Source organism: Leucoraja erinacea, chromosome 12 (assembly GCF_028641065.1).
Source record: "Leucoraja erinacea ecotype New England chromosome 12, Leri_hhj_1, whole genome shotgun sequence".
Lineage (NCBI taxonomy): Eukaryota > Metazoa > Chordata > Chondrichthyes > Rajiformes > Rajidae > Leucoraja > Leucoraja erinaceus.
Genome location: NC_073388.1, coordinates 20241390 through 20265744, shown reverse-complemented (window position 1 = coordinate 20265744; position 24355 = coordinate 20241390). Strand labels below are relative to the sequence as shown.

Here is a 24355-nt window from a genome sequence, read left to right as displayed (position 1 = left end):
TCTCTCTGTACCTAAAGCAATCAGAATTAATTGTTGAATTGCATATTCGATACTTGGTTTTCAAATGAAAATAGCAACAGGAAAACAGTATGTCCACTTATCCTCTGAGTTGCCTATTCTGGATGAGCAATCATGCTTCGCTCACATCTCCAACCTCTGCTCTGCTCCCCTCTACCCTCATCACTAACCCGAGAAAGAGAGATATTAAAAAGGAAGTGGGATGGCAAAATGACCAACCAATCCCGGCAGAGGATAAAACAAGCCCCGGAAGATTCTGACACTTGGGTATCTTTAAGGTTCCAATGTGCTTTGTCCAAAAATGCACCTCACATATTCTGGGCCACTGCAATGAGAACGTGGTTTCAATTGTATTAACCCACCAAGTTATTTGTAAATTGAATCTGGAGACTATGAACAATACTTAAATCATAATGACAGCAGGAGTTAAACATACACGGAAATGGTATTACATTTTAAATGTAGTTTTCTAATAAAGGAATGGCTGATGACCGGACGTAGATCCACCGAATACTCTGATGACTCGAAAAATTGGAGGTGATGTAAGCTTGAGCTATGAATAAAGCTATGCTGTGTATCATTCTCGGGCCGCGCTCACTCCACCCCTTTCCGTCCTTTCATTTAAATTAGGAAGATGACAGGACTGAAGGCGGTGCTTAAAACAATATTGATTTTAGTTCCCTAATGAAAACGCCAATTGGTGTTGGGATGCAATTCTAAGTACACCGAGTCCAGTCAGTTCATGTACATCGTACAGGCTGATAAACTGGTGTTCTTCCGCAAGACTTTGGCAATTATAGTTTTTTTCCCCATAATTATCTTTAATCTAACATGACGTTTGCTATTACAACAAAACACTGCCTATCCGGGTATATTAAATGAATTATATTTAGTACAAAGAAATAGTGATTATAATCTTTGTTAATCATTGTGCTCTTTGAGATTTCATGAGTGACCCTCCAATCTAATGCGGTGCATCCTCTTCTCCTCTTGCGTTGCCGTGTGGTTTCTCTTCCTCTTGGTCCTACTGTGTGTATGATTTTTCTCTTTGACTTTACATGACAGCTAACAGCCAAAGTTATCTTACCTGTTGTCATTTCCAATTCTCGACAACACGTTTAGCTTGTTATCAGTTATATTACTTTTTTTTTCAAACTGTTCCATTCCTTAGCACCTTTGATATTTCTTACACAGACTGAACTTTTCTTTGATTTTTTTCACATAACCAACGTTATACTCTCACCATTATTTTGCAGTAGTGATAAGGGTACCTGCTACTCCTCCATTGTTTGCAGTCCACCATTTCACTTGCTTTGGGTACCATATTACATTAGCACATTATTTGTACATACAGAAGATAGACACAAAATGCTGGAGTAACTCAATGGGACAGGCAGCATCTCTGGAGAGAAGGAATGGGTGTTGTTACAGATCAAACCCCGTCTTCAGACCTGAAGCAGTGTCTCGACCCGAAACGTTACCCATTCCTTCTCACCAGAGATGCTGCCTGTTCCGCTGAGTTACTCCAGCATTTTATGTCTATCCAGCATCTGCAGTCAGCATCTGCAGTTCCTTCCTACACATTTGTACCTAACGTCCTGCCTCTAGTTAATTGTTGCTTGAAGTACATCGTCGCTTTGATACTTTATTTTGTGGCCTGGTCATCACATTATGCAAATTTTAAATGTACTCATACAACAAACGTTATCTGCATAGGGTATTCGTTAATCTCCCTGGCATTTACTGTCTCCACAAGTAACCAAATGCAAAATAAATTGATAAAGTATAAATAATGAATCTATATACTATTAAAAATATTGTTTCTATATATGTGTGTGTGTCTGTGATTGTGATCGCATCTACGCCAAAACGGTACATGGTAGCGCTAAAATCTTTGCACAACGTTAAAAAGGGGGGGGGGGGGGGGAAGAAGGAAGAGGAGGAGCCAGTGGGTTGAGAGAGAGCCGAGAAGGGGAGGAGAATATAAGGACTACCTGAAATTAGAAAAGTCAATGTTCATACCGCTGGGGTGCAAACTGCCCAAGCGAAATATGAAGTGCTGCTCTTTCAATTTACGGTGGTCCTCACTCTGGCCATGGAGGAGGCCGAGGACAGAAAGGTCGGATTTGGAATGGGAGGGGGAATTGAAGTTCTGAGCCACCGGGAGATCAGGTTGGTTATTGCGAACCGAGCGGAGGTGTTCGGTGAAGCGAGCCAAGCCTACGCTTGGTCTCACCGATGTAGAGCAGCTGACATCTAGAGCAGCGGGTGCAATAGATGAGGTTGGAGGAGGTGCAGGTGAACCTCTGCCACACCTGGAAAGACTGCTTGGGTCCCTGGATGGAGTCAAGGGGGGAGGTAAAGCAACAAGTGTAGCATTTCTAGGGGTTGCAAGAGAAAGTGCCCGGAAAGAGGGTGGTTCGGGTGGGAAGGAACAAATTGACCAGGGAGTTGCGGAGGGAGCGGTCTCTGCGGAAAACAGGAAGGTGAGGAGATGGAAAGATGTGGCAAGCGGTGGGGTCACGTTGGAGGTGGCAAAAATGCCAGAGGATTATTTGTTGTACGTGACGGCTGGTAGGGTGAGGACAAGGGGGGCTCTGCCCTTGTTACGAGTGGGGGGGATGGGGAGTGAGAGTAGGGTCACAGGGTATAGAAGAGACCCTGGCGAGAGCCTCATCTATGGTAGAAGAGGGGAACCCCCGTTCCCTGAAGAATGAGGATATCTCCAATGCTCTGGTGTGGACCACCTCATCCTGGGTGTAGATGCGGCGTAGACGGAGGAATTGGAAGTAGGGGATGGAGTCCTCACAGGAAGCAGGGTGGGAAGAAGTGTAGTCCAGATAGCCATGGGAGTCAGTGGGTTTATAGTGGATGTCGGTCAGGAGTCCATCACCTGCGATGGAGATAGTGAGGTCAAGAAATGGTAGGGAAATGTCGGAAATGGTCCAGGTGTATTTGAGTGCCGGATGGAAGTTTAAAGATATTTTCACTGTTAAATCCTTGCTGCCCCAGCTTGCAATAAACTTCCATACAAAATTGCAATCCAGGGACATTCTGTGCTTCCACCAAGTTTTCACCTGAATGCAATCTCACAGTCCGCCACCCGACATTTGCAACAATGTTGCCATCATAGAGCACTTACTCATGCTCCTGCCAATTTGAACAGAAGAGGGAGGGTCAATTTGTATTGCAATTGGAAGTGCTGTGGCAGGCAGGGGAAGTGCAATTTGATTTTTTGTTAAAGTCTGGTGCTGGGCGAGGCAGGGGAGTTGTGGAATCTTTCGCTCCCGTGGGGGGCTATGGGTTAGTGGTGGAATATTGCATTGGGGTACCGTGTGACAGGGCCAGTTGGTCTGGTATACTATAAAACTGTTAAAGTTTCAGATTGTCAGACAGTGGGAGATCTCAGAAGGATTGGTTAGATATTTCCACAACAATGTTTACAGTACATGAAGGAGTTTGTGGTTAAACAGCAGTTGAGCAGCACAGCCAGTAGTTCAAGTAATCCTGCAGAAGAATGAAGAGCAGCAAATTTAAGTAGGTTACATTAGGCTTGAAGATTATTATAAACTGGATGGATGGCTGCTGTGAGATGCAGTCCCATGGAGATACCTTGTTACTATAAAGCGCTCCAGCGGGCTGCTAAACTGGAGATCGACTCCTTGAACACCTAAAGGATCCAGTCAGTCATGGAATACGGCCAATAGTAATGTCTCCTTGTCAATTATTCCTCTAATCATTTTTTTTTAATGGGTGTTGATTCACTAATAAGAGTTATACAGCACGGAAACAGGCCCTTTGGACCAACTTGCCTCTTCGACGCTACTCCCACCTGCCCGTGTTTGACCCATATCCCTCTAAACCTTTCCTATCTGTGTACCTCTTCAAATGTATTTTAAATGTAGTCATAGTACCTGCCTCAACTACCTCCTCTGGCAGCTTGTTCCATGTACCCAACCACCGAAAACATCGAGGTAAGCGGGGGGTATTCAGAATAGGCTAAGAGCCCAAGTCCTCCGTCCACCTCTGCCCAGCATCCTTCTGGCTAACGTCCAGACCCTGGAGAACAAGTTGGATGACCTCAGGGCGAGGATTATCTTCCAGCAGGACATAAGAGACTGCAACATCTTCTGTTTGACCGAGACATGGCTGAACGCTGGTGCCGGATCAAGTAATTTGCCCAATCGAGTCCGTTTTCCGTGCGGACAGAACGGAAGAATCCAGGAAATCAAAGGGTGGAGGAGTTTGCTTCATGACCAATAATAGCTGGTGCAAACCTAGGAATATTAATACGCTTTCTCGTTTCTGCCCGCCTGACCTGGAGCATCTGACTATCTCATGCCGTCCATTCTACCTTCCCCATGAGTTCAGCTCAGTGATCATCACAGCCATCTACATACCATCGTATGCGGACACCGATGTGGCACTATTGGCCCTACACGATGTGTTATGTCGGCATCAGTACAAAAACCCTGATGCGGCTATGCTGATGGCTGGGGATTTTAATAAGGAAAATCTCAAAAAGGTTATGCCTAACTTCTGTCAACACATCACATGTGTCACCAGGGGGGAAAGAATTTTGGACCACTGCTACACGCCGTTCAGGAAAGGATATAAGGCCGTTTCTCTCCCTCCTTTTGGAAAATCTGCCCATGATGCCATTTTCCTGTTGCCGGAGTATAAACAACGGATAGTATGGGAAGCGGCAGTGACGAGGGACATAAAGCAGTGGTCTGACCATTCAGAGGCCATGCTGCAGGATGCAATGAGCGATGTCAACAGGAATATGTTCCAATCAAGTTCCAGAGACATCAGTGAGTTCGCGAAAGGAGTCACGGACTTCATTGCAACAATAGCTGATAACATTGGCCCCACGGTAAGGGTTCACATCTTTCCTAATCAAAAATCCTGGGTGGACAGGTCCATTCGCGTTGCCTTGAATGCTCACACCGCTGCTTACAACTCCGGCCTGGCATCCGGCAGTATGATCGACTACAAGGTAGAGTCGTACAGACTGCGAAGGCCGGTGAAGGACGCAAGAAGGAGGTACAGGGACAGGATGGAGTCGCAGATGGAGCAGTGGGACACCAGGCGCCTTTGGCAGGGGCTACGGACTATAACTAACTACCAGAGCATCCTCCCCTCGACCGGGCGTGCCGGCATCTCCTTAGCTGATGACCTAAACTCTTTTTACGCACGATTCGAGATGAGCAACATCACCCCTAGCTCGCCAGCTAACTATAACACCGCCGGCGCGCTGGCTAGCGAGGCTGGAGGGAGGTCCACCGCTGGGGATGTGCACACATTCTCGGTGTCCGAGCACGACGTGAGGAGGGCTCTGACGTGTGTGAACATGAGGAAAGCTGTACGCCCAGATGGTAAATCTGGGCGAGTACTAAAGTCTTGCGCTAATCAGCTTGCTCCAGTGCTCACCACAATATTCAACCTCTCCCTGGCCAAGTCCGTGGTCCCTGCCTGCTTCAAAAGATCCACCATTGTACCAGTGCCTAAGAATGCCTCTCCAGCCTGCTTGAATGACTACCGACTGGTGGCTCTCACCTTGGTAGTCATGAAATGCTTCGAGAGGCTGATCAAGAACTGCATCTGCGGCTTCCTCCCTCGCACCATGGACCCGCTGCAGTTCGCATACCGTCCAAACAGATCCATGGATGATGCGGTCTCCCAGGTTCTGCACACCGCTCTCTCTCACTTTGACAGCCAGAAGGGAGGGTATGTGAGCATGCTGTTCATTGATTTCAGTTCAGCTTTCAACACCATCGTCCCCACCAGACTTGCTGAGAAGCTGCTGGAACTGGGGCTGAACACCCCTCTGTGTGCCTGGGTCCTGAACTTTCTCACCACCAGGCCCCAGGTGCTTAAGATGGGGAGACATACCTCCAACCCCCTCACCCTGAACACAGGATCCCCCCCAGGGATACGTCCTCAGCTCTCTACTGCACTCCCTGTACACACATGACTGTGTGGCCAGGTTCAGCTCCAACTCCATCATTAAGTTTGCTGATGACACTGTGGTGGTGGGCCATAACGATGATAAGGCCTACCTGGAGGAGGTGGCTGACCTGGCACTCTGGTGTCGGGACAACAGCCTCCTCTTGAATGTCACAAAAACTAAGAAGCTGATTGTGGACTTTAGAAGGGCACAATAACTGGGGACGTACATGCCACTGGGGATAAATGGGACTACTGTGGATAGGGCGAGCTGCTTTAAATACGTACCTGGGAGTCCACATCACAGAGGATCTGACATGAACATCACACACTGCCGCACTGGTGAGGAAGACAAGGCAGCACCTTTACCATCTAAGGCAGCTGAGGAAATTCAGTCTCTCTGAGGATTCTTCAGTCCTTCTACTCTGGGGCTGTAGAAAGCATCCTGTCCGGTAACATCTCGATCTAATTTGAGAACAGCTCTGCTCAGGACAGGAAGGCTCTGCACAGAGTAGTGCATTTGGCCAAACGCACTATGGGAACTGCACTCACCACCCCTGCAGGACCTATACACCTGGAGGTGCAGATCCAGAGCCAGCAAGATAATGATGGACCCATACCACCCCAGCAACGGACTGTTCCAGTTGCTACGATCAGGCAAGTGCCTCCGCTGTCACGCTGCGAAAACAGAGTGGATGAGACGGAGTTTTGTCCCACAGGCCATCAGGACTGTAAACTCTTATCTCACCAGGGACTAATTTACTGTTGTGTTGTGTCTTTTTATTTTTCTAAAATGTAAATACTGGTTCTGTTCTGTTTTGTTTTGTTATTTTTGCACAATCCGCAGGCATTGCCACTTTCATTTCATTGCACAACTTGTATGCGTATGTGACAAATAAAGTTGACTTGACCCTCTGAGTGAAAAAGTAGTTCCTCGGGTTCTTATGAAATTTTTCCCCTCTCACCTTAAACCTACGTCATCTGGTTGTTGATTCCATTATTTGGGGTAAAACTACTGTGTGTTCACGCTGTCTATTCCCCTCATGATCTTACACACCTCTATAAGATCACCACATACTCCTGTGCTCCAAGGAATAACTCCTGGTACAATCATGTAATCCATAGACACAAGAGACATTGCCCTGAGATCTGAACTAAATAGTTGTCTTATTTGTTTAAAATATGACATATTTCTGAAGGTCCAGCATACATCATCTTAAATGTGAATAAAGGCTGATATGATCAACAATAAACTAGACATTCAGTTGTTATGGCTGGATTGAATTATTTCAAATAGTATAACTTAATAATGTAATTTACACATCTTAAGAAAGATAATATGCGGAAAGAGAAAAGAACAATAATGTCCCACAATGAACTTGCATTGAAATGGTTCCACTCAATATAAAATCACAAGGTGAATGCTTAGAAAGCTATTCTATCGGTGTGAGTTTGTTAAAAAAAAAAATCATGTTTTGCTGCTCAGCATTCAGCAGACGTTACAAATATAATTAAATCATTTGTTTTAAGAAATCTTAGTTTTAATTCAATTATACTTCATGTCTATTTAAGTATGAGAAATAAATTTACAGCCTTAATTTGTCCACTGTGCTTGAACCTTGGTTTGTTTTATTTCCATGCTTACTTTTTAAATACCTTTCTCTATTTACTTTTATCAGGCCACTTCAGCATCATTGCTACGGTTCTTCATGAAGGTTAGAATTCAAACATTATTCCAAATGAGCAGGAAGTCCTCCTCTTCCATATTTGCTTAACATTGTATTAATTTGGTGTTGGATCATATACAATTCTGAAGGGACTGGAGGTCATAGATAATAGGAGACTGTTTCCCCCTTGTGTAGGAATCTGGAATTGGGATCAGAATATGGTGTCATCCATTTTGGACCGAAATGAAGAGGGATTTCTCTCAGGAGGTCCTAGATTGAGCAACTGAATGCATTTATAAAGTAATAACCACATTTTAGGTTTATAATGAAATCAAGAGTTAAGGGATCCAAGAAATATAGTACATTTATTATCAAGATAATACCGGATGACAGATCAGACATTCCCAAACTTTAACTCAATCTGTACCAAAACATTCACAACTTCATAACCCTATTTTACCTTGATTGACCCCGACATTGTGATAACATTAATGAATCTAGACTGCCAACATTTTCAGGCTTTTATCTGCGTCTCTCTTAACACTGCATCTATTAAAACTTGCAAGTCACAGAAGAAAATATCTGTCCTGTGGCCTGATTTATTACTTTACTTGAAAGCTACTCAACAGTTCAGGAAACAGTAATGGAGTCAAGCACAGAATTACTTCAGTACGATGACTTTGCACCAGAACAGTGAAGAACTGAAGATTTAACATTTTCAAATACAGTTTCCTCATGACTATAATTCCCCTACATTTCCTATTTTAATTGTTGAAAAAAAAGTGAATATTCATAACATTGACAGCTGCTTTAATATTAAACAATTAGGATCTGAAATTACATTGATGGGTACATGACCACAAATTGCTTTGGGATGGCACAGTAGCACTAGTGGTGCCACCATCTCATGGCACTGGAAACCTATGTTCAATCCTGACCCATGTTCAATCCTATGTAGAGTGTGTTTAGTTTGCAAATGATGCACAAGTTTCCTCTGGGTGCTCTATTTTACTCCCAACAACACGCAGATTGGTAGATTAATTGACCATTGTTATGTACCGCGTGTTGTCTGGGTACAAAGGATAAAGGGAAATTGGTGAGTCAAAGGTAGCATATAGGAGTAATCCAGAATTAGGATTATGTAGAATTAGTGTAAATAATTGGACTGGACTCAGTGGGCTGAAGGGCTTGGTTCTGTGCTGTACATTTGATTGATTTTAGTAAACATTTTGACAATGCCCCATGATAGGCTGGCCCTGAAGACTAAGGGATATGGGATCTAGGATGAGCTAGCCATCTGGATACAAAATTGGGTTGATGGTAGGAGGTACAGAGTGGTAGAAGAGGGATATTTTCACACTGAGGCCTGGGGTGGGTCCCAGATCCTTTGTTATTTGTCATTTATATCAAAGATTCAGATGAGAATGAAGCTGGCACGATCAGTGAGTTTGCAACTGATACCAAAATAGTGGATAGCGAAGAAGCTTGTCCAAGTTATAACAGGCTATTGATCAACTGGAAAAGCTGGCAAAGGAAGTTTAACATTTTGGGAAATTAACCCAGAGCAGGACATACACGATCATGGGCAATGACTTGAGAAATGCTGCTGAAGTCAGTTCTAGCGATACAAGCATCCAAGCATAAGAGATACAAGAAGGTCAAGACCCTTTCTCGGACTCCTTTTTAGTGTCGGTCAAGTAAGTGAAGAAGCATTGATTGAAGAAGGGTCCCAACTCAAACTGTCACCTATCCATTGTTCTCCAGAGATGTTGCCTGACCCGTTGAGATATTCCAGCAGTGTCTTTTTTCGGATAGATAAAATCTGTATTCCATGGTTGGCGAGTCCAAAATGATCAGGCTGAAAGGGAGGAGGTATAAAGGATATCTGAGGACTTCTAGATGCGTCATAAAAAGCATTTTATCGGGATGCATCGCAGCTTAGTTTGGGTTCAGCTCCATCCAAGACTACTCGAAATTGCGGATGCAGCCCAGACCATCACACAAACCAACCTCCCTTCCATTGACTCAATTTATACCTCACGCCACCTTGGCAAGGCCAGCAGCATAAATCAAGGATGAGTCACACCCTGGCCACTCTCTCTCCCATCGCGCAAAAGGCAAAGACGTGTGAAAATGCACACCTCTAGATTCAGGGACAGTTTCTTCCTAGCTGTTATCAGGCAACTGAAGCATCCCACCACAACCAGACTAGTCCTGACCAACTAACTACCTCATCGGGGACCCTCGGACTATGTTTGGTTGGACTAAACTTGCACTAAACGTTATACCCTTATCATGTATCTGTACATGTGAATAGCTTAATTGGAATCATGAAGTCTTTCTGTTGGCTGGTTAGAATGCAACAAAAGATTTCCACTGTACCTCTTTACATGTGACAATAAACTAAATTAAACTAAACTAAATGAGCTGTCAAGAGGTGGTGGTGGTGTAGGCACAAACAGTAGCATCTGAACAGACACTTGAATGAGCAGGGCATAGAGATATGAAATTAAGGCAAGAAAACTGATTCATATAGATAGACATAAAGTGGACATACATGCAGTGGGCTGAAGGCTTGCTTATTTTATGCTGTACAATTTGACTGTATAATTGAGTGCAGAAATCATTTAATTCTTGATTAAACTGCAGGATTATATTACTCTTCTTATTGACCTTAATTTTCATAATCATACTTTATTAGCCATGTACATTTTACAACGTTCAAATAATTTGATTTGCCGTAGTCATCATACCAATAAAAAGCAACAGAACACACAAAATACTTTTTAAAATGAACATCCACCAGTGACTCTGCCGCATTCCTCACTGTGATGCAAGGCAAAAAAAAGTTCAATCTCTCCCTTTGACCTCCAGCGGTCGAGGGCCTCTAACCTTTCGTTGTTGGGATGATCTTTCCCGTAGCCGGGGCGGGCCTCCACATCGGAGCGATCAAGCTCCTGCATCGGGGGGGGGGGGTCGGGGGATCTCAGCTTCTCCACTGCCGGGCGATCTACCCCGGGTCGGGGCTAGTCGAACGTCGTGTGGCTTTTGGAGCTTCCCGTCGTCGGTCTCAACCCAAGACTGCGAGCTCCTTGATGTTAAAGTCCGCACCAATCGCAGGCAAGGAATCGGCTCTGATGGTAAGTCCATGCCCCGCAGTGGGGCTCAAAGTCAGTCCTGAGCAAGGCCTCGCCCTCCACGATGTTAGGCCGCAGAGTGACTGGAGATACAATCCGGGAAAACAATTGCATCTCCGGCAAGGTAAGAGACTGAAGAAACATTTCCCCCGACACCCCGCCCACATAAAACCAGAGAACATTAACACATGCTTTAAAAACACACTAAATATAACAAAGACGAAAAGGACCGACTCTTGGTGAGGCTGCCATCAGAGCGCCATCCGGTGGATAGTTTTTATCATTCTAAAGATTAAAATAATCATAATTTGAGTACAATTGAGTCCAGCTATTGGGTTGAAGCCTTTGCCTTCTAGAATTGTAAATTGTCAACTTGAATTAATCAAAAAGAATGAGGCATCAAAATAGTGGCATTATATTTTATCAGCTAGTTATAGAATCTTTTACACTCTATGCTGCACAAGTGACCAGCAAATACCAAATTTAGGCCAATAGTCATGGGGTCAGTACCAGATTTGGTATTTAAGGCCGGGCAACGCCTGTGTCCTTGGAGGAGTAGGGAGCTGTATTAGAGTGATTAAACATGTCTAATGCACACAACTCGTGTCCGACTAGTTTTTGAGGAAACAAGGCCGATGAGGCCGGACTCAACAGAGTCTTCCTAAAGCAATTGACATTTTGGACCTCGCAGCCGAGGTTTTACAGGCCGACAGGCCGAATCCCAATTTTACATCCACAGTGTTACAACCGATGAGACTCGCTATCACTATGTGGTAAGCGCCCTTGACCAGCAGACGGCCGGTCGGGGTCATTCCTTACCTGGATAATCCGCCGGCGGTGGGTAAGTACACAGGCTTCAAGGAGCTGCTTTTCCGGATCAATGGGCCGAGCCGAATGCAGCGCGCCTGTCAGGTCCTTAACATGGGCGGGCTCGGCGACCGGATGTCCTCGGCCCTCATGTGCGAGATGCTCACGCTCATGGGCAACCACCAGCTCTGCTTTGAATTTACCTACCTGCAGCAGCTGCCGTGAGATATCCGCAAGCAGCTCGCGGGGGAGAGCTTCGAGGATCCCATCCGGCTAGCGGCCCGCGCTGATGAGCTGTGCATCTTCGACCAGCAGCAGATGGGCATGTTGGAATACCTGGAACCGCTGCAATCCCCAGAATCGCAGGACCGAATTGAGTCAAAGCCCTGGCAGGCCCAGCGACCCAGGACCACGCCCACAAGAGGGCCACGCCCACAAGAGCCACAGGCCAGACAAGTGGTACAGCAGAGGAGGATGGCTAAGCAGGACCCAGGAGATCGATGGAATTTCAAATAACTGAACGTCTCGAGGATATCTGGGACCCAACAGGTCGTCTAGTATTTGATACAACTGACAAAATTATGGCAGCATTATAGAGATGTGCCATAACTAAGGGCGAGTGTAGCTTTGAAGCAAATCAATTTCCAAAATGTACCATACTAAGTTGCAGAGAAAGAGAGACAGATTCATAAAACTGTATGAATAAAAACCTGCAAATACTTGACCATACTGAGGGAAGCAAAAGCAAAAAAGAATGATTTTCCCATACAACATACCAGTTATTCTGACACAAGAAAATAAATTAACCTGAAAACTTAAATTGCTACTCAAAGAGCATGAATTTGGTTTAGAAATAGATTAGATTCTGTACAAAAATACATTACTGCTATAGGTGGTTAGATATTAAGAACAGTTTGTAAATGAAATTATATCAGACTTAAAGATGAATTCATACAGGTCAGTTACATGTAGCCTGTAGCAGTCATAAACCAATGTTCATAAATTTTTCGGGTTAGAGCTGATGTCATTACCTAAAAAAGAGGAAAAACGCATTTATAATGCAAGTAAAATAACTTGTACAAACAATTTAAAAATTATTAATCTATTGTTTAATAACTTTAATACGTACAATATCTTCAGGATTCATTATTCACACAGGACGGTGAGTGACTTAACATCTCAGATTTACTTCAGAATATGTTGCAACTTTATCTCCTGATTGCCTCGAGTTTTGCTTGGAGCTTTATGTATCCTCTCCAATCTGTTAAACAAGATTCCTGTATCTGGACCTAACTTTCTTCCTTCAAATATGCAAATATTATTGTGGTATCTGGCCAAGAAGTTCAAATGTTCCCAGTCTCGTTCATGTGGGCCAACAGCTAACCGTGAAAGCAGTTGATTTGCAATTGTTGGGACCACTGGTTGCAATAAGATCCCATAAATGCGTAGGCACTCTAAAGTAATGTGAAGTACTGTTTCCAGCCAGCAGCAATCCTCAGCAATTTTTCCATCAAGTTTCCACGGAGTGTGTCTTTGGAAAAAGCCATTTGTTAATCGAACACAAAAATTAATGGCTTCTAAGGCCTTATAAATTTGTAGATTTTCGAAGCTGTCCTTAACATTCATCGGTAGTTGCTCAACTGTCTGAATCATTTTATAATCTTCAGTTGTTGCTCTGCTTTTCAGGGGGCTGTTGTCTTCAGGCCGTCTTTCAGGAAAGCAGTGATTGAAAAATGTTGTGTAAATTTGATCAGGATTTATGCTTGTGCCTGTACAACGGTTAAGGAGACCTCCCAATGAATCTGCAAGGTCTGCATTTAAAACTTTCACCACTTTATCATCATAATAGTCACAGTCCGCATCTGGCACACCTTGCCGCAGCAAAAAATATCTGAAACCATCAACAGTGTATACAGAAAATCTTTCCATTGGGTCAACAACATTTCCACGACTCTTGGACATTTTTTGGCCATTGACTGTCCAATGGGAGTGAACATAGATTTGTTTTGGTAGCTGCAAACCAGCTGCCATCAGGAAAGCAGGCCAATAGATGGCATGGAACTTGAGAATATCCTTCCCAATAATGTGATGTAGGGCAGGCAGATTTTGATCCTCTGGATAACCTGCTACAGTCAAGTAATTAACTAAAGCATCTAACCACACATAAATTGTTTGTGTTGAATCCGCAGGAACTGGAATACCCCACTTCAAACGGCTCCTTCGTCGTGATACAGATATATCTGGTATTTCTTCCTGAAGCCAGTGGAGAACAATGTGATAGAATTTTTCAGGGATTATTACTTCTGGGTTCTTCTTTAACCACTCTAACAACTTGGGTTTAAACTCAGACAATTTGAACAAGTAATTTTCTTCTTTAGTCCATTCTACCTGTTGGTTAAAAAACAAATTTAGACTAAACCAAAGTAAAGGTTATGCATCAATTTTCTGCAGGTGAAAATTACAGTGTGCAACTAGTGCATACTTACTAAAGCACGAAGTACAACATAATTGCATAAGTGAAAAATACTTTTTAAAAAGTGAAGCTATTATCAGGAAATACTCAGTGCCAAATAGGATACTGACAATATGTTAATACAGCAGCTGGTGATCTTTTGAGGTTGAATCAAGCTACAGGAGATGGAAAGGTTCGACAAGGTCACTTTCAGCAGGGTTAATGTGCAAACCACATTACATCGTTAAGCTAAGTGCTAATGGAAAACAAAATTTCAATTTTTTTTAACCTTTAGTCTGCACACAAAAAACACTGATGAATGTAAAACCCCACCCCGTTCTCTTCCCCCATACTCGATGAAAATAAAAAAAGGAAAATGCTGGAATTACAGACAGAACACGTAGAAAAAAGAGTTAATGCGCCAGTTTACTGGACTATAAACTCTGATGAAAGAGCAATAATCTGAAACATTAACTTTCTCCAAGTGTGCTGCTTCACTGGAGTACTACCAGCATTTACTATTTTTGTTACAAGCAAATTAATCTTTCCACCATGGAAAATTTCAGATAATGCACACAGCAGCGTTATGAGCAATCATATCTACTGCTCTTTTCAAATATTGTGAAAATTAACTCAAGGTACTAATCACATTTAATACTCCTGATCACTATTGTACATAGTATAAGTGCACTCCCAATGCAGGCGTACCTTGTGACCACTTTCCAAAGATACTTTAATAATGTTCCCATTTGTGTCTTTTCTTTCTAAAACTTGTGAATCAGAAAGGAAAGTCTCATCTGGAGTGGAATACCAGCCCTCGTATGCTGCTTGGTAGAGGTAGCCCTTGTCACGCAGAACACACCAAAAATATTGGACTGCAGTTTTGTGACGCTCCTCTGTTGTTCGAATGTAATCTGTATATGAAACCAGGGACTTGTGGAACAGTTTCTTGAACTCCTCAGACACGCTGGCACAGAACTCCAATGGGTTTTTAGCTGCTGCATCTGCAGCTTGTTGAATCTTCAGGCCATGTTCATCTGTCCCTGAGATGAATGAAACAGCTGTGTTATAGAATTAAATCTGACAACAAAAATATAAATATTTCAATGAAATTAGAAAATGAGTAGACAAAGTTAAAATGAGAGTAGAAATGAGCAAGTGACATAGTTGACTGCAGTAAGAACAATGACTCCAGGATAAATGATCTGGGGATCTAAAAAAAGACACACAAGTGCTATACAAAGTAAAATACAAAGTGCTGGAGGCCCTCAGCGGGTCAGGCAGTATTTGTGCAAGAAATGGATAGGCAATGCTTCCAGTCGTGTAAGCAATGATAAACTATGCCACAAAAATAGCAAATATTGAAAACACTGAGTACGAGTGACCTGAAGCAAAGATCAGAAGAAGGGTCTCGACCCGAAACGTCACTTATACCTTTGCTCCACCCGCTGAGTTTCTCCAGCATTTTTGTCTACCTTTGAAGCAAAGATCAATTCACTTTCCACATATATAGCCTGGCCTGCTGAGTGCATCGAGCATTTTCCATTATTCTTTCATATTTCCAGCACCTGTCGGGTTTTTTTTTAAATATTTTCTTTTGCTTTGTCATTGGTGTGAAACATGACAAATGACAATCACAATGGGGAGAGGAGGATGCAAGCATGCTTTTAACAAAAAATATGCCATACTTAAACTGTTAGGAACCGAGAGAATACAAACATTGTTGACCTACAAGTGGAGAGAAAAGGTGGAAATTTGTAATTTCTAATTTTACTTGCATAAGATGACTTGATTTGTTAAAATGTCCCAATGAGATTTGCAATTTTAATCATACTTGTGATTAATATTACAATGCTTCACTAATGGCACCATGCAGGTCACATCTACATGATTGCATAGCAGTGGCATGGTAGGCTAATTGGCTTTTATACATTTCCCCTATTGCGCAGATGAATGATAGGAAGATGTTAAAGAAATAAGGGGGGGGGGGGGCAGGGAATAATGTTCATACAGTATGGAGGAATAGGATAGAGAAAATAGGTGCAGAATTGGAAATAATAGGCTGGGCTAAATGTGTGCTCCAATGCTGCAAGGAGAATAATGTGGGTAATAAAAAGTGAAATGCTTTACTGCTTCAGCAAAATGTTAAATAAATAGCTGCAGCGACTAGTCTCCACTCAAGTGTTCCTTGGAGTAACATAACAAAGCACATTTCTCAGAAGTAAACAGTTTTCTCCTTGCAATCCCGACAAGATTTAATAGGAACCCAGGGGGAAATATTTTCACACAGAGAATGGTGGATATAAACCACTTAAAACCACCTCCATCGTGCCAGTGCCAAAACACTTAAAACCACCTCCATCGTGCCAGTGCCAAAACACTCCACTGCGGCAAGCCTCAACTACTTCCGCCCAGTTGCACTTACCCCCATCATCACCAAGTGCTTCGAGAGGCTGGTCCTGGCACACCTCAAAAGCTGCCTACCCCCCACACTGGATCCCTATCAGTTTGCCTACCGCAAGAACAGAACGGAGGATGCCATCTCAACGGCACTTCACTCCGCCCTCTCCCACCTCGACAACAGAGACACTTACGTAAGAATGCTGTTCATCGATTACAGCAAAGCATTCAACACCATCATACCATCAAAACTGATCACCAAACTCGGTAACCTGGGCATCGACCACACCCTCTGCAACTGGATACTGGACTTTCTAACCAACAGACCCCAGTCTGTTAGGTTAGACAAGCACACCTCTTCAACCCTCACCCTGAACACCGGCGTTCCACAGGGCTGTGTGCTGAGCCCCCTCCTCTACTCCCTCTTCACCTACAACTGCACACCTGTACATGGTACTAACACCATCATCAAGTATGCAGATGATACAACGGTGATTGGCCTCATCAGCAACAACGATGAGTCGGCCTACAGGGAGGAGGTCCAGCACTTAGCAGCATGGTGCACTGACAACAACCTGGCCCTTAACTCCAAGAAGACCAAGGAGATCATTGTAGACTTCAGGAAGTCCAGAGGCGGCACGCACACCCCCATCCACATTAACGGGACGAAGGTGGAACGTGTTTCTAGCTTCAGGTTCCTGGGAGTCAACATCTCCGATGACCTCTCTTGGACCCACAATACCTCAACTCTGATCAAGAAGGCTCACCAGCGTCTCTTCTTCCTGAGTAGACTGAAGAAGGTCCATCTGTCTCCTCAGATCCTGGTGAACTTCTACCGCTGCACCATCGAGAGCATCCTTAACAACTGCATCACAGTATGGTATGGCAACTGCTCTGTCTCCGACCGAAAGGCATTGCAGAGGGTGGTGAAAATTGCTCAACACATCATCGGTTCCTCGCTCCCCTCCATTGAGTCTGTCCAAAGCAAGCATTGTCTGCGGAGGCCGCTCAGCATCGCCAAGGACTGCTCTCACCCTAAACATGGACTGTTTAACCTCCTACCATCCGGGAGGCGCTACAGGTCTCTCCGTTGCCGAACCAGCAGGTCAAGGAACAGCTTCTTCCCGGCGGCTGTCACTCTACTCAACAACGTACCTCGGTGACTGCCAATCACCACCCCCCCCCGGACACTTATTATTATTTATTCAAATCATTTGCTATGTCGCTCTTCCAGGGAGATGCTAAATGCATTTCGTTGTCTCTGTACTGTACACTGACAATGACAATTAAAATTGAATCTGAATCTGAATATGGAACGAGCTGCCGGAGATAGTTGAGGCAATACTATAACAGCATTTAAAATACATTTGGACAGGTAAATGGATAGAACCGGTTTAAAGGGAATTGGGGCAAACATAAGTTTCCATGCTGTATGACTTTTGCTCTGTAATCACAGAAGAAAATTTGATTTACTCCATCTTCAGGAACCAGCTGAGAGCATTGGATGTTGCAACAGTCAAGGGAGCAGATAACAGCCTGGATGTCAATGGAAAACCTGCATTTGCAAACCAGCTGCGACTTTGGTCACATTAATAACAAATTGATAAAACACATCTACCCACCAAACTGGAAAATCAGCCAGGTATGTTTTGTCTTCAAAATACAGGAGAAATCCAAACTGCTAATTACCATTCTCAATCAGCAGTGATGGAAATGTCAGAAGCAGTAGCGACATTTATTTACCAATATGTCTTCTACAAGCAGTACAGTAAACCCTTGTTTCTACGGACATCTTTATAATGGATTTAGGTTATAGTGGACTAACCTACTGACATTCACTGCCACGGTGGGCTGCTGCCGCCGCCGCCGCCACCACCACCATGCCGCCTCTCTGGCTGGGCTACTCCCGTCGCCACTGCCTCCCGCAGGAGCCACCATCACCTCCGACACCACGACCATCACAGCCGCCTCCGCCGCCACCACCACAGTCACCACAATCACCACCACCACCAATAGCACTCCAGCTACCTGTGAGCAACGACCAACAAATGCGCAGATCCTCGCCTCTTCCCCGGCCATCAACTCACCTGGATTCCAGGACAAAAGTTCCTGACCGAGAGTTTGAAGAAGGGTCTGGACCCAAGACATCACCTATTCATGTTCTCCAGAGATGCTGTCTGTCCAGCTGAGTCACTCCAGCACTTTGTGTCCTTTTGTGTATTAACCCGCAACTGTAGTTGTTTGTTCCAACTATTTATACAATAATAATCCGTTCTCGGTTATAGTGGACAATCGGCAATAAAAGACACCCGCCCCGCATGGTCTATTATAACGAGGGTTTACTGTAATTAATTTGTATAGGGAGATTGTACGGCATCGAGGGCACGACCCCGTGACCCGTACTGTTGCCACGCAACGCAAACTGGAGTACACGCGGTGAATGTCAGCACAGCCAGCCCTTCTTCTGTCCCAGCATCCGGACTCCACACTCTTGGTTCCACGCTCGCGGACCCCGGGCCGTCTGTCCCCACAGTCGGGGGATCGGTTCAGTGTGTCACCCACAGCGCGTGACAGTGCTGCCGCACAGGAGGCAGGGCGGAGGCCGGCCGTGGCCAGACAGCGCTGACCCCGGAGTGCTGTCCCGAGGGATTCGCTCCTTCGGCTGCTTACACCTTGCTCGGATTCAGAGCAAAGATACGAGAGCATTTGGTTCAGAGCGTTCAGTCACCTTCCACAATTATTTACAGCACAAAAATTGATAATTTCGGCGTTTTTTAACAGGTAAGAAAGTACGTGTTCTTACCTGTTAAAAACCACCGAAATGGTCAATTTTTGCACTGTAAATAATTGTGGAAATCGGGGTAACCGTGAGACACACCTATCCTACTTCAGAATTCCAAAAATGAGGAGAAATTAAGGTAGAGAGAAGCGACAGCTTAAGGAACAACAACAGCAACATTGGCGAACATTGGCCGTGCAGATATCATGATTGAAAATATTGGGAATTATCACATTTGCTCACTGCATTTCATCAATAGTGTTTTTTCTTGATTCCTTTGGCATCTAAAACGTTTCAGAACTGATAAATCTGGTAAAATGTTAAAAGCGCCAATGGTTCTCAAGTGGGTTTTTTACATACAAAAAGAAAACGCCTCTGAAGCAATATTTATCATTATTTGACCCAGCGACCTTAGCGTTAAGTCTGAAGAAGGGTCCTTCGCTCCATGATAGATGCTGCCTCACCCGCTGAGTTTCTCCAGCATTTTTGCATACTTTCGATTTTCAGGCATCTGCAGTTCCTTACTAAACAAGAGTCCAGTATTGTTATTTTTCAAGCAACTATGTACCTGCACTTCTAGACTACCTCCGCTCTACAACACTCCTGTGCATCTTTGGAGTGTGGGAGGAAACCGAAGATCTCGGAGAAGATCACGGGGAGATCGTACAAACCAAAGATCTTATAGCTCCGCTATAGGATCTTTGGTACAAACTCCGTACAGACAGAGTGCCCTTAGTCGCGATCGAACCCGCGCTGCATTTTGCTGTAAGTTAAGGCAGCAACTCTACCGCGGCGCCACCGTGACCTACGGAGCTTTCGCTCCAGCCCGCCTGTACCTGTTGTGAACTTTGCGTCGGTCCCCAGTAAGAGCTTGAGCCGATACATGGCGTCGGCCAGCACCGCCGAGTACAGATGGCCGATGTGAGGAGCCGCATTCACGTAGAAGATGGGGGTGGTGATGAAGACGGGGCCGGGAGCGGCCGCCGGGCCTGAGCGGGGACTGTGTCCACACGCCTTACCCGCGGCCAAGCGGCATCCAGAGGCCCGACCATCCCGGGCGGCCAGCCGGAGGCAGCCGGTGCCCAGAGACGGGAGGCGGCAGGACAGGTGCGGCCTGACGGAGCTCCACATTGACCGAGCGACCCCGACACCGCGACCTCCCCTCCCCTCCCCTCCCCCCGGGCAGGCGGCCGTCACCGCGCCTGCGCACTTGCTCATCTCCCTCCCGAACCCTCGGAGTACGCGTGCGCGTGATGTCGAGGGGGGAGGGGGAGTGACGTTGACGCAGCGGTAGAGTTGCTGCCTTACAGCGCGGGAGACCCGGGTTCGATCCTGACCACGGGTGCTGTCTGAACGGAGTTTGTACGCTTTCTCCGTGACTGCGTGGGTTTCCTCCGGGATCTCTGGTTTCCTCCCACTCTCCAAAGACATACAGGTTTGTAGGTTAATTGACCTCTGTAAATTGTCCCGAGTGTGTACAGGATAGTGTTAGTGTGCGGGAATCGCTGGTAAGCGTGGATTAGGTGGGCCGAAGGGCCCACGCTGTGTCTCTAAACTAAACAAACCAATCAGCACGGTGACAGGGTGGCACAGCAGGTAAGAACCGCTGCCTCACGGCACATGGGACCACGTTCGAGCCTGACCTCGGGCACTGTCTGTGTAGAGTTCGCACATTATCCTTCAGTCATCTCAAATTTGTGTAGGTTTTTTGTAAACAAAAAGCCACAAAGTGCTGGAGTTCCTCGGGTCAGGCAGCATGGAGACCATAGCTAGGCGACGTTTATGTCAGGACCCTTCTTGAGGCAGGTTGGCAGTGCGGGTTTGTAGGTGAATTTGCCTATAGTGATACAGTGTGGAAACAGGCCCTTCGGCCCATCTTGCCCACACTTCAGCCAACATGTCCCAGCTCCACTAGTTCCTCCTGCCTGCAGTTAACATAGAAACATAGAAATTAGGTGCAGGAGTAGGCCATTCGGCCCTTCGAGCCTGCACCGCCATTCAATATGATCATGGCTGATCATCCAACTCAGTATCCCGTACCTGCCTTCTCTCCATACCCTCTGACCCTCTTAAATATAGCCAATGAACTGGCCTCAACTACCCTCTGTGGCAGAGAGTTCCAGAGATTCACCACTGTGTGAAAAAAGTTATCCTCATCTCGGTTTTAAAGGATTTCCCCCTTATCCTTAAGCTGTGACCCCTTGTCCTGGACTTCCCCAAGATCGGGAACAATCTTCCTGCATCTAGCCTGTCCAACCCCTTAAGCATTTTGTAAGTTTCTATAAGATCCCCTCTCAATCTCCTAAATTCTAGACTTTGTCCATATCCCTCCAAACCTATCCTATCCATTTACCTGTCTAACTGTTTCTTACATGATGGCATAGTCCCAGCCTCAACTACCTTCTCTGGCAGCTTGCTCCATACACCCACCTTCCTTTGTGTGAAAAAGTTACCCCTCGGATTCCTATTAATTTTTTCCTCCATCACCTTGAACCCATGTCCTCTGGTCCACGATTCCCCTACTCTGGGCAAGAGACTTTGTGCATCTATGCAATCTATTCCTCTCATGATTTTATTCACCTCTATAAGATCACTCCTCATCCTCCTGCGCTCCAAGAGAGACAGACCCAGCCTACTCAACCTCACCCTATAGCTCACACTCTTTAGTCCTAGCAACAGCCTCATAAATCTTTTCTGAACCCTTTCAAGCTCGACAACATTTTCCTATAACATGGTGCCCGGATCTGAACACAATATTCTAAATGCGGTCTCATCAACATCTTATACAACTGCAACATGACCTCCCAGTTTCTATACTCAATACTCATGCACCTGCACTCTAAGATCCATCTGCTCTACAACATTCCCCAGAGGCCAACCATTCACTATAGGTCCTGCCCTTGTTAGACATCCCAAAATGCAACACCTCACACTTCTCTGTATTAAATTCCATCAATCATTCCTCAGCTCACCTGGCCAATTGATCCAGATCCTACTGCAATCTTTCACAACCATATTCACTATCTGCAAAACCATTCACTTTTGTATCAACAGCCAACTTGCTAATCTTGCCCTGTATGTTCTCATCCAAATCATTGATGTAGATGACAAACAGTAACAAACCCAGCACCACCAAACCCTGAGGCACACCACTAGTCACAGGCCTCCAGTCCAAGAAGCAATCTTCCACCATCACCGTTTCCTTTCATGGAGCTAATTTGCTATCCATTCAGCTATCTCTCCTTGGATCCCATGTGATCTAACCTTCCAGAGCAACCTACCATGTGGAATCTTGTTGAATATCTTACTGTAATCCATAAACACAATATCTACAGCTCTGCCCTCATCAACCTTTTTGGTCACGTCTTAAAAAAAATCAGATTTGTGAGACACGACCTCCCACGTACAAAACCATGCTGACTATTCCTAATCAGCCCTTGCCCATCCAAATGCCTGTATATCCTATCCCTCAGAATACTCTCCAGTAACTTTCCAACTAGATGCTAAGGTTATAGTTCCCAGCATTTCCCCTGCAGCGCTTCTTGAAACGAGGCATAACATTTGCCACCCTCCAGTATTCCGGCACCTCTCCTGTATTTAAGGACGACTCGTCAATTTCAACCAGGGCTCCCACAATGTCCTCAGATATATCTGATCAGGCCCTGGAGATTTGTCTACCTTCACACACAATAGTACTTCGACGGTAACACTGACTGCTCTCAAAACACTTCCATTGACTGCCCCAAGTTCCTCCGTCCTACTGTCTTTCTCGCGGTGCTGGCTCGAAGGGCCGAATAGAAACCTCCTCCTGTAGCTATTTTCTATGTTTCTAAATACAGAGGAGAAACACTCAGAGGACCTTGCTCCATCTCCTGTGACCACACAGAGGTGACTGCTTTGATTCATGAGAGGTCCCACTCTCCAGTTACCCTTGTCCCCCTTATGTATATCAAATCTTTTAGGATTGTCCTTAATGCCATCCACCAGAGCTATCTCCTGGCCCCTTTTTGCCCTTCTGATCTCTTTTTTCATTTTACTCCTTAGTTCCCAAAACTCCTCCAGGGATGCATTTGATCCCAGCTGCCTATACCTGTCCCATGCATCCTTCTTGTTTTTGACCTGTGCCTTAATTTCCCTCATCAGGCAAGTTTCCTTATGTTTTCTTGCTTTGCCCTTCACTCTAACTGGGACGCAAATATCCTGTTTAGTTGGAATATTGCATTGGGGAACGAGTTGCGTTGGGGGAACCTGACCTCCCAACGGGTCCCACTTAGTCTAGTATCCTTCTAAACCTTTCCTATCCATGTACCTCGGTGCTCCGGTGGCTGAGGTGGCATTCTAGCGGCAGCGACCTGAAACCGGTGCGCGACCTCGGGCCAGTGGAATGACATCGTCAGGCGCTCGCAGGTCGCAGGCTATTACATCACTCCCCTGACACCTTAAACCTAAGTCCTCCGGCCCTATTCCAGGTAAAAGACTGTGCAATTACTTTATCTATTCCTAGATATTCATATTAAGCATTCAAACAACACAAATGTTGTTTGAGTCTGTCTGAAAGTTAGCATTCAATTTGGAGTACATCCTGCACCTGCTTCAAATTAACGATGATTTCAGAAAATAAATTTGTTAAGAGATCTAGGATTTCTATTTTAGATTTGCCGTGCCAGATTAGAGGTCTTTGGGTGATTTATGCCTGCCACCAACACAAGAAAGCTATTTAAACTTGATATCCTCACATTTCAACAAAATCTATTATACAACAACCAAATCCACTGGGCAAAGCATCTTTAACTCTTCTGCTTAAATCATTTTCAGATTACAGGTGGTTCTGCAAAAACAAAAAAGATGAAGTGCTGGAGTAACTCAGTAGGTCAGGCAGCATCTCTGGAAATACATGAATAGGCGACGTTATGGGACTATGACATGTTTCCATGACACAAATTGGATATAATGCAAGTGTTGAATTAGGGAACATTTGCATTACAGGAACAATTGCATTACAGGTCAGATTGGTTATAATACAATTTTGAATAGAAACAGGAAAAACACTAGTTATTGTAGATTGGCAAGCAGAAAAAAAAAAAAACTGCTTTGGATTAAAACAGTATTTATGACAAACTCAAACTCGAAGACCGCACCCCTTTGC

At 44.9% G+C, this 24355-nt stretch overlaps 2 protein-coding genes across 3 annotated transcripts in view; one reads left to right on the top strand and one right to left on the bottom strand.

The window, feature by feature from the left end:
* Positions 1-10300: 10300 nt before the first annotated feature.
* On the bottom strand, positions 10301-20381 carry mars2 (methionyl-tRNA synthetase 2, mitochondrial). Of its 2 annotated transcripts, XR_008724334.1 has the most exons (4): positions 20046-20381; positions 14739-15073; positions 12708-13966; positions 10301-12609 (listed from the first exon to the last, which is right to left on the bottom strand). XR_008724334.1 is itself a non-coding variant. In XM_055643735.1 (3 exons), the coding sequence occupies exons 1-3, from the start codon at positions 20338-20340 to the stop codon at positions 12764-12766; spliced, it is 1833 nt and encodes a 610-aa protein (XP_055499710.1). In that variant the 5' UTR covers positions 20341-20381; the 3' UTR covers positions 12682-12763. The 2 variants fall into 2 exon arrangements, 1 of the variants encoding a protein (XP_055499710.1); XM_055643735.1 differs by lacking the exon at positions 10301-12609 and having other exon boundaries at positions 12682-13966.
* A 69-nt stretch (positions 20382-20450) lies between these two features.
* si:dkey-171c9.3 (uncharacterized) overlaps positions 20451-24355 on the top strand; it is a 64334-nt gene continuing 60429 nt past the window's right edge. The window contains exon 1 of the mRNA XM_055643732.1: positions 20451-20644. The gene's annotated coding sequence lies outside the window, so the exon portion shown is untranslated. The remainder of the gene's footprint in view (positions 20645-24355) is intronic.